This window comes from Cucurbita pepo, chromosome 20, assembly GCF_057944985.1.
Source record: "Cucurbita pepo subsp. pepo isolate OVF chromosome 20, ASM5794498v1, whole genome shotgun sequence".
In the NCBI taxonomy this organism is placed as follows: domain Eukaryota; kingdom Viridiplantae; phylum Streptophyta; class Magnoliopsida; order Cucurbitales; family Cucurbitaceae; genus Cucurbita; species Cucurbita pepo.
Window position 1 is genome coordinate 553,737 of NC_141817.1, and position 10,717 is coordinate 564,453.

General features: G+C 37.0%; 3 protein-coding genes and 1 pseudogene across 5 annotated transcripts; 1 reads left to right on the top strand and 3 right to left on the bottom strand.

Moving 5' to 3' along the window:
• Window positions 1-2: 2 nt before the first annotated feature.
• Window positions 3-1,297, bottom strand: LOC111783072 (peptidyl-prolyl cis-trans isomerase CYP26-2, chloroplastic pseudogene; annotated as a pseudogene).
• A 121-nt stretch (window positions 1,298-1,418) lies between these two features.
• On the bottom strand, window positions 1,419-3,506 carry LOC111783073 (single-stranded DNA-binding protein, mitochondrial). 3 transcript variants are annotated; one of them, XM_023663951.2, is made up of 5 exons: window positions 3,125-3,506; window positions 2,806-3,032; window positions 2,514-2,614; window positions 2,017-2,130; window positions 1,419-1,683 (listed from the first exon to the last, which is right to left on the bottom strand). In XM_023663951.2, the coding sequence occupies exons 1-4, from the start codon at window positions 3,410-3,412 to the stop codon at window positions 2,048-2,050; spliced, it is 699 nt and encodes a 232-aa protein (XP_023519719.1). In that variant the 5' UTR covers window positions 3,413-3,506; the 3' UTR covers window positions 1,419-1,683; window positions 2,017-2,047. The 3 variants fall into 3 exon arrangements, with proteins under 3 accessions (XP_023519719.1, XP_023519720.1, XP_023519718.1); XM_023663952.2 differs by having other exon boundaries at window positions 1,419-1,689; XM_023663950.2 differs by lacking the exon at window positions 1,419-1,683 and having other exon boundaries at window positions 1,755-2,130; window positions 3,125-3,505.
• Window positions 3,507-4,614: 1,108 nt separating this feature from the next.
• On the top strand, window positions 4,615-7,453 carry LOC111783074 (Adenine nucleotide alpha hydrolases-like superfamily protein). The gene is made up of 4 exons (XM_023663953.2): window positions 4,615-5,482; window positions 5,590-5,723; window positions 6,907-7,080; window positions 7,159-7,453. Exons 1-4 carry the CDS (start codon window positions 5,261-5,263, stop codon window positions 7,259-7,261), a joined length of 633 nt encoding a protein of 210 aa, XP_023519721.2. The 5' UTR covers window positions 4,615-5,260; the 3' UTR covers window positions 7,262-7,453.
• A 413-nt stretch (window positions 7,454-7,866) lies between these two features.
• LOC111783076 (uncharacterized) lies at window positions 7,867-8,693 on the bottom strand. Its single transcript, XM_023663954.2, has one exon. It carries the CDS (start codon window positions 8,598-8,600, stop codon window positions 8,103-8,105), a length of 498 nt encoding a protein of 165 aa, XP_023519722.1. The 5' UTR covers window positions 8,601-8,693; the 3' UTR covers window positions 7,867-8,102.
• Between the last annotated feature and the right edge of the window lie 2,024 nt (window positions 8,694-10,717).

Sequence of the window (10,717 nt, forward strand, 5' to 3'; positions counted from 1 at the left end):
TGAGATTAGAAGTGCCAAAATATTTAATTTACATGTCTATTCAAACTTCATAGAAAGAAAAATGAAAAGGAGATTACCCTTCAAGGCAAAACCTTATCTAATAAAGAGTATGAACTTTACCTAAAGTAGGGAGAGGTAGTATTCTCTTTCACTGTCTTCACTTGTGCATTCCTGCCCATAGCCTGCATCCCTTCCATAACTATTCCAATCACCTAGGCCGAATCATTCATCTCTGGCGAATCTTTGATGGAAATTGTGATCTCCGTTCCATTCGGCTCGGTACCGATACCTTCCTGATCAACCTCGAGCTTCCCTTTCCGGGCTACCAACTTTAACTCGGGGGATGGTTTAAAGGGTCTCTGACAATGATCCCCACAGTTCCAGCCAAGTTCTTAGTTCCAGAGAACTTCTCGTTGACTCTCTTCCATTCATCTTTTAAGTGTTTCGGATGCTAACTCATTCCCTTCCTCTTTGCGAGCTCAACATCCACACCGTAAGATCTCACTCTCACTGTCCTGAACATGGTTTGATGTGATCTTTACAAAGTCTTTTGTTCTGTAAGAAATCCCTGCAGCTCCACTTACAAGGTTAGTAAACCTAGCAACTCCTGCTAGGGCGTCGTCACCATAAAGGCCAATGATAATGCGATCAGCAGGCTCTCCATCAACGGAGATATGAATAAATGCACGCTTGGTGGGGCTCTGTACAACGAGGGCCTTCTTTGGGACACAATAATTCTTCATCCAAGCTTTCTGCAGCCTCAGCTTTAGAGTGTAAAATGGGTCTTGGCATGAGAGCCGAAGAGAAGAAGAGAGAATTGGTTTCAGCGGTGAGATGGGTTCATATTCTTAGTCGCGCATCCTCCAAAATAGAGTTGGCGACATTTAAGTATGAGGCAATGGCAGTCACTAACAGGGTCAGGAGCACCATACTGCATAGTATTCAAGATGGTTAAAAAGACCCGAGATCAACCTTCTACACAGCGTGAGATTCTGCAACATTATCTGGTGATGGAACATTTGGAGAAGCTTCGGGGGATGAAGAAATTTCTTTTCTAGTGTGTTGATTCCATTGCTTCGTGGATTTTCTTGTGCATAAAATCATCCTCGGAGTAGAGTCCTTTTTAAATGATCACACAACTAAAATACTTATTTTTCTCAAGTCCAAAAGAATGACATTCAAACACGTCAATTTTTCGTCAACATTCTAACAATTTTTGTATTCTAAAGACAATTTTGAAATATTTATAAAACATAAAGAGTATTTTTTTTAAACGGAAGAGTTATAACAAGCAATCATCATTTTTTTTTTTTTTTTTTTTTTTTTTTTTGTGTGTGTGTGTGTATTATATATATCCTCTTCTTGTCCCTTCCTGCACCATTAGGACGAAGACAATATTCGGGCATATTCATAGTATCTTTTGACTAGAAAATTCCATTGGCATTTAATGTCTATTATTGAAAATACATGGCATCAATGAACAGTACTCAATCATTCCCAAGTTATCACGTATTTGTACTTCAATTGTCAATCAACCTACTCACTCATACATTGCGTGCCTCCATTACTTATGCATGTGCCTCTAGCAACCCTTCAGAGTTTGTCTTGCGCTTTGAAAACATTGATATCGTTTCACAAAAAGCCAGCATTCCCTCTGTCTAACCCAAATCATGCCCATGACCACTGCAACTATACAGAAAACATCACAAAAGAAACAGGGTGTCGTTTGCACAATTGAAAAACAATAAGTTGCATAGAGAAAGCCAAGTCAACTTTGGATTTCATTTCTCTCTCAATCATATAGCTACCAAAAACATTCATCACTTGACAAAGGGTGGGGGAAAGGGAATCATTCATCAATTGCCAAAAACCCTAAACCCTAAACCAAAAACATTCATCACTTGACAAATGGTGGGGGAAAGGGAATCATCACAAGGCCATGTAATTGCCTTGTTGCAACTAATCTGAAGCGAAATCATCACACAGCATTTAGAGAGAAAAGTGGGTCATTCAGACCTTCATATGACAACACAGCAAGCAACATCTCTTAGTAATAGCCAACACCTCTGAATTCTGATTGAGTAGATTGCTGAACATCACCTTCTCCCTTGCCCAAAAATACCAGGCGGCCTACATCACAACCAAACTTTTAGGAATGGAGATCATATGTGATCCTTCCGCCATTAGTTTCAACATACATGAATGCCAAGTCGCACAAAAGAAATCAAATTCTTTGTAATCCATCTGGTTCACAGAGGATCGGGCAATCGAAAAAACGAAACAAGAAAAGGAAAATGGAAAATCAGGGACCCAAAGTTCAAATTCAAACACTAGTCGGAACCCATATAGGTTTTTCAGCCTACGCAAGAAGAATAAATTTGCTCTTTCAGTTAAAAAAAAAATGTATCACGTCCAAGAAATGGCATTTGCATCGGAAAGAGCCAGAATACACATATAATGAGGAACTCTACATTCATAAAAACAGGGTGAGTAGAAAAGAGTAAGTGCTATACCACTGCGACGAATGGCAACTTCTCTAATGCGTCGAACAAGACCAGTGGTTGAATCAGTGAAGATTTTGGTCTCTAAATTCCCCTCCAAATACAAAATTGAACTGGAAAAAGATAAATTTACACGGTAAAGATGAAGCTGCAACAAAGAAATGGGGAAACAAAGACTGCTAATATTATTTTTTGTGAGCAACAAGGGGTACAAGAATCAGAAAACAAAATAATTAATTTCCATTGGACACTGTCAATACTTTGATTAAGATGGTCACAGAAATTGATGGCAGAACATGCTTACCCGGGCACAACATGCTTCATGACAACATCGCCCAGTCTCTGAGGATAAATCGAAACCCGATGCCACTGAACTGCGCACCGATTTGCATACTCTCTGGGTTCCTCGTTAGCCAAGGGTCTCCGATTATTACGAATACCACCCGTACCAACTGATAACAGCGTCACTGTTCTCCCACTTTTCAGCTGCTTCTGCAATGGACTTTGCCCCACCTGACCCACCAATATAGCCTTTACAAAAACACGAAATGCCATCAAGATGAAACTGTAAGCAATCAAATATCCAGAACCGAAAGTCCCAAAGCAGTCGCATATCACCGTACCTTATAAATGCCAGCATCGAGGCCATTTTCCAGAGGTCGATTATAGATGGTTCTCGTCTGGGATGAAGACTGGGACGAGGACGGTGAGAGAGAAGGTCGATTAGATACTGAATGTGAGCCCAAGTCCATGTCCGAGTCAATACTGGACTCGCCGATGTCTGAGACCGAGCGGAAGGAAAGATTCTTCGAGCTATAGATCACGGGTAGGACGTCGTGGTGATTAGAAGCTTTAGAATTCGACAGGAAAGAGCGGAAGAGCCTTCTTGACAGAACAGCCATGGAGGTCATCGTCTTCGTAGTTGACAATCCAAAGAAAAACGCAGAAATTCAGCTAAATGGCTTAAACCCTAAAAACCCTTCAGAAAGTAGACCCGACTCCGAGTTTGGACAGTGATACGGGGTTGAGCTTCGGACCATCTTCAAATTTTATTTCAATTTTCAAAATATTTAATATCTCTTTAAAAAATTTAATTTTGTATTAAATTGGGCCTTAAATAAAGTTTAAAATTTACATTTAATTTATGAATACTTAAAAAATATTAAATTTATAATTTTAAGTAAAATTTACTAGTAGAATATTTTTAAAGTTTAGAGATTTATTAGGCACAAAATAAAAAATGTCAATACCCAATTGTTTGAAGAGTTATAATACTAAACCCGTGATCTAACTATAATTAAAAATATATTTCACTAATATTTTTGTTTTAAATTAATGTTGTTTTAGACATAAATGTTGAATATTTGGTCACTAATATTACATAAATTAAAAAATGAGATGATGATGTAACATTTATATTTAAAAATTATTAATGAATTTGGTAGATAAAGCATGGTCTATCTTTACACCAAATACTTTTTTTTTTTTTTTATCCTAATTCGATATAAATTATATTTTATCGTACATATTAAATAAAATATATTTTAAAAAATGCAAAAAGTGACTTTTAGTTTATTTTTTGAAGCAAAATATTCATATATTTTGGGTTTAAACTTCATGACAATAATATGAAGAACAAACAAAAGCGAACAAACTACGTGACCGCACGACCCATGCTCTCCAATTTTTTAAACATTATTTAATTTATATAATAAGGATGTGGCAGTATGATGGAATTATTTATTCCGAATTATATTGTCCGTACACGTGGCAGATCATCCTCCTATAAATCTACGAAATGTATGCTGCTTCTTGAAAACTCGAAACACTAAATAAAGAAGAATATGAAAAGTATAAAAATTGGGTTTCTTTAAAAGAAAAAAATATTTGGATTTAGTTAAATTTTTAGAAAAGTCAAAATTTGAATTTGCTCTGCAAAAACGCTGGTAGCAATGGGGAGAGTGATGATATTATCCACTTTGAACTGGGGACAAAGGCCTCGCTCTGGAGACAAAGGCCTCGTAGCAATGGAGATAGTGATATTGTCCACTTTAAACATAAGCTCGCGAGTGATATTGCCCACTTTGAACATAAGCTCGTTCTGGGCTTCCCAATAGTCCTCAGAGTATTCCTTCATTATAAATTTATGATCATTCTCGGTGGGACTTTCATCATCACAACCTAATGAACACAAAATCGTAGAAGAAAAATAAAAGATTACAAAAAAAATTGTTAGGAGATTAAAGCTTGTCACTCTCTCAATCTCGTTTCCAGATAAAGTCAGAGTTTGTGGGTTTGAGAGAGAACAGAGCGTCTCATAAATCTAAGACTAGCTTTGAGAGGTTCTTCAATGGCAGACGCGCGAGAGATTTGATCAAATAATTCCGCCATTAAAACTGAAGCGAAGAAAAACAGAGTATTATCCATACAGAGCGACAGAGGCCCACGAAACGCAGCAGAGCAGACAGCAAAACTTCATATTTTAAACCTCCAAAAAATGTCAAAAGTTGAAAGATCAACCTCCATTTAGCGACAGCAAAATCCCAGTCCAGACGCTTCAGAATTTTCCCATCTATTTCCTTTCGGGTCTCTCAATTAATTGCCCTCTCTCTCTCTCTCTCTCTCTCTCTCTCTCTCTCTCTCTCTCTCTCTGTCAATTCAGCCATGGCGAGATTTGATTTACAGAGATAGGGCTTCATAATATACGAATCGTTAGTCTCGTTTCTCAAATTTCAACTCATAGAAACGCGAAAAGAGCAATGGATTTGAGGAAAATCGTGGTGATTGTTGAAGACGTTGAAGCAGCTAGAACGGCATTGAAGTGGACGCTCAATAACCTAATGCGCTACGGCGATTTGATTACTCTTCTCCATGTATTTCCGACTACAAGATCCAAAAGCGCTTCCAAACTTCGTCATCTCCGATTGAACGGCTATCAATTAGCCCTATCCTTCAAAGACCTCTGTACCACTTTCCCCAATGTAAGTTTTCCGATTCCAGATTTAATCGACTCCTCGTTGTTTCTCGATCGCTTTTGTTATACTGATGATTTGGGTAACGATAACCATTTTATAGGGTTATGTTACAGACAAAGGTAGAGATTATCGTGACGGAAGGCGGCGGCGGCGGCGATGAAGAAGGTAGAAAGATCGCGACCGTGGTTAGAGAGATTGGAGCTTCTGTGCTTGTGGTTGGCCTCCATGACCGCAGCTTTCTGTACAAGTAAGTTTTCAAAATTAATCCATTATTACACTGTCTAATTAAGCATTAAATTCACCGTGTTCTTGGGACTTGGGGAATCTTCATTAATTATGATCCTGATCGGCCATTAATGGGACGGGTCCCGTCCTGTCTGTTTGCTATTTCTTGTACTGAATGGATGATGAAACCAGAGGGAGCTTCTGTTGTTGATGTTGTAAAAGATGAATCAAAACAGAGGATTGAGTAGTCAAAGTTTCTGGGGAATTGCTGAAGAAATGGTCAATTATGTTAGGTAAAGAGAGTAGCTGGGTGGGTTTAGATTTTTGATCTCTGTGTGTTTATTAGTTGTTAGGATGATTTTGTGGTTTCATTAATGGCGGAGGAGTGGATTTTTCCATTTATTGAAGAGAAGAGTTAATTATCACAACTTTTGGTGGCTTCTTTTGGTTTGGTATTCATCACAAAAACGGCTCCTACCTGACAAATTTTATTATGAGCCCCAAAACCAAAAAAGTGCCAATACTTTTTTGAACTAATGGATGGGACCCATTTAATCAAACTCACCCTTCATTTGCATCCACAAAAAAACATGTTAGCCATTAGCATATACACTCTTGGAATAGGGTCTATTTTGGCCACATAGCTAGTAGATATTATTTGTTTAAACGAGTCAATAGGGAGAGTTTTCCATATCTTTGCTTTGTTCTACTCTCCAACCAAGTTGGGATCTTACAATCCACCTCATTGAGGCTACCATCCTTGCCGACACACCACCCGATACCTAGCTCGATAGCATTTACCAAGGTGGGATCTTATAATCCACTCCATTGGGGCTAGCATCCTCGCTTGCACACCGCCTGATACTTAGCTCTGATTTCATTTGTAACAGTTTAAACCCACCGCTTGCAGATATTGTCTGCTTTGGCCATCTTTGCTTTGTTACGTCAGCCTCATAGTTTTGTAAGGAATGTTTTATTTTAATTTCAATCGATGTGGGATCTTAAAATGTCATCTCAATAGGGAGACGTTTCCACACTTTTGTAAGGAATGTTTTGTCTATAGGGAGAAGCTTCCACACTCTTGTAAGGAATGTTTCATTTTCATTTCCAACCGACGTGAGATCTGACCTATTAAGCGCATTGGTGTGGATGAGATTGTTTGTTTCCTTTTCTTCATATTAATAGGCATTGGTTTGCTGATATAGGATGGCTGTGGAGGAAGATGATATAGCAAGGAACTTCAAATGTAAAGTTCTGGCAATCAAGAGCTCAACAGAAGAACCACAGAAAACCAAAAACGTGGAGGTTATAGCAGCAGCAGCGGATACGAGCAGTTCAACAAACATGGACTTTTCCCAGATCGAGATTGCCAAATTACAGTAAGAGCTAACACAAAGTCAATTGAATTAAACACCATATATTCTTGATTCATCTGAAATTTAAAACAAATTTTGCAGAGCTCCTGAAATTCCTCCGCAGAAAATTCCATACAGAATCTGCCCCGACCCTTCTGCCATTATTTGGAGATCCAAGAAATCAAGAACAAGGTGGACCTTGTGACATCGGCCCTCTCTTTATTTATCTTCTACTTCTGCATCTTCCCTCTCGCTTTACACACCTTCTTAGACATCCCCAATAATGGAGTTTTTTTCTTTTTTCTTTTTTCATGGAGGTTTTGAGGTTGTCGTTGTTAATATCATAAGCCCTGCTCACCACACACCCGTAATAGATTGAAAACTACACTAAATTTGTAATCCATTTTATCTGATTTATATATATGATTAAGTTATATGTAGTTATAATTTAACTCCAATAATGTGTTTAAATTAATATTCATTGCGAATTCAAATATAATTTTCTGAAAGAATTATAAATTTAAACATATTCAACTTTTTAATAATATCATTAAATGATTGATGCAAGTATTTGAAATAAATTGGTTACTAAAAAAAGTCGGCTTGGAATTATTATGAGTTGACCTCATATTCCAAGTGGATGGACCTTGGATTTTTTTTAAATGTTTATACAAATGGCTAGGTTACCCAATGTTTTGAAAAAATCAATTCTTTATATTCAAATATATAATTCAAGAGAATTCAATTTATAATTAAATAAAAATAAACTCTTAAATCTACTCAGTTAATAATGTTTTACTGACAGTAAAATTTCAAGGGGAAAAATGTTACCTTATTTTTAAAACCAACTACTGAAAATTATATTATATTTAACATACACCCAACAAAATTATTTTCACTCTATTACTATACAAACGAGAAATTTGCAAAAACACGGCCAAAATAAAAACGAAGCCACATCCCAATTCTCATCCAATCACATGCTTAGGTGACCTACCTGAAATCACCCCCGCGTGACGTTAAGATTCTGGACCTCTCTGTGAAACTCAGTAGACCTGGCGGGGACTGGTTGCGAGGAAGGCAGGCAACGGACTGGCACGTGGCGATCGTAAAGGCACTTCGTTCAGCTGTTTCCCGTTACTATCGTAATAAATTACGCCCGAGAAATTCAACGGTTCACACTTATCCCCCATCATGATCGCCTTCTGCCAGACTCCGCCGTCTCCCCATTCCTCTCCCGCATCGCCACCGCCTTGCTTGTTTTTCTTCTTCTTATGGATCAGCGTGATCGCCGTGTTGCTTATGCTCTTCAGAAGCCGCTTCGGGCAAACCTGCGATGATAGCAACTCCAATCGCGGCAATTGCTTCGATTTCAGTTTCGTTTGAAGCTTTTTTGATGCTCTGTTCGCATGCTTCGCACAGAGCGCTACCAGAGTCGATAAAGAGACCAGCAAGGTCGCCGCCGCTCGCCTCGGAGACGCCAGGACGGAGCCACCTTCGGAGATGGAGGTGGAGCCGCCGTGTTCCGGTGTGGCTTGACTCATACTGGAAGTAATCGGAAACGGAAAGGTAAACGAAAACTTCCGATTTAGGGATTACTGAGATGAAAATATGGAATGGAGGTTCAAAAGCGAGAAATTTGGCTTGTATTTATACCGTCGAAGTGGTCCCGGTTCTCTTTAGAACATCTACAAAGAAACGACACCGCATTACACTGGTAGGTTATTTTAATTTATTTATTCTGCAGCATTCAGCTCAAACTGTAGCTTTGAAATTTATTAAAGAATAACGGAAAGTAGGGTTTTTATTTAATTTTTTTATTTGCGTAAAAATACGAGTCAATTATCATCAACGGTCCAGATTTTAAGATATGGCCCAAAGGAATATCGTTTCTATATTTTTTAATATGTTAATAAATAAATAAATTGTTGATATAAACCCATTTATTTTTAGTAATAAAAAATAAAAAAAAGGAATTAAAAAGGAATCTTTATCGAATTAAAGTTGTTCAAATTTAAATATTCCACCCAAATTAAATAACATAATTATAAACGTTGAAATACTTATAAAATGGTTGAAGATTAGTATTTATAATTCGAATAAATATTTGGTTGGTTGAATCTATCAAAGTAGTTTTAGAGTCTAGAGTCACCTCATCTAGATGCTCGTTAGCTTAAACTTTAAACTTTCAAGATATTTTTTTTAAATAAAAGAGAAAAAAAATACCCTCGTCCTAGATGATGAGTATTCTTTTGGTTGGATTCTTATATAGTACAAATTTTAAATTTAATTTATATCTAGTTTTCCGTTTTTATATTGTATTCATTTAACTGCGCAATATTCAAAATTGATGGAAGATGAATCACACGTTCGCTAATTAAGAAGTTGATAATGAATTTATGAGTAATAAATATATTTCTATTAGTACGAGTTTTTTTGGAAAAATCAAACGTAAATACACGAGAGCTTACGTTCAAAGTAGACAATATTATGTCACTGTGAAGATCCGTAATTCCTAACATAACATAATTATAAAATTTTATATGTTTTCACTAATTCTCACCACGGGTCTATTATATTAACTTTTTAATTAATTAATTTAAAATAATTAGTGTGCAAATTTGTTAATTATGTCTAAGAAAAAACTAGTAGAAAATCAATAAAATTTAATTATTGGTATAAGTTTTTAGATAGTGGAGAAATACAACGTGTGTGTATATTAAAGGGAGATAGTGCAAAAACCATGCATTTTTATCGTTTAAATTAATTATTATTATTATTATTATTATTATTATTTTGGTTTAATTGTTCGATGTGAAAATCGTGGTGGATTTTCACGCCCCACTAAATACAGCACTGGACGGGGGGTGTGCTAGTGGGTTGATCGTGATTGCCACGTGTCGGTCAGAGAGTTAAAAAGTCAAGCAAGAAAAGGCTGCCACGTGGGAATTTTAATGAAGTGGGGAAAGTGGGTTGGGAGGTGGAGTCGTACGTTGACTAAGCTTGCAACTTGGCATTTTTGGTGTTTCCTATTACTTCCGACCCCACCACTTTCGGTATTTCAAAATTGACCCCAGTCGAACATTATCAAATATTGTTACAAAAAATGGCTTTAAAAAGCATATGATAAAATTAAAATAAATTATAAAATAAGTTCCAATCTCTTGTAAAATGTGAGGTATTATTAATAATGGAATCCAACCAGTTTGATTTGGAGAGAAAGGTCTTTCCAATTTGGCTTGCACTTCAACTCCAACCTTTTGATTGCCTTCAAAGATTTATGTTATCATTTGATTAGGTACCATTTTTATTTTTGCTATCTAACTTCCAAGAATACATCTTTATTGGAAAACACCCTTGGTTTAATTCCTCGCCTTATGACGAAAGGGAACTGACGTGACGTAAAGTAACGAAAAATTCCCTTCAAGGGTATTCTGAAGATGTAATATAGGCAACAAAAAAAAAAGGGCCGTAAAAAAGGGTATTCCAAAAGTGTAATCTAGACAATAAAAACGAGACTTGATACTGAAACTAGAGGAGCGAAGTTGAGAGACGGTAAAGGAAAGGAGTAACTAGTTGGTTCACCAATTCCCGACCCAGCGTCCCACCTTCTCCAAGTCTGAAGGGATCTAGTGTCAAACTATCGACTCGACAAACCTAA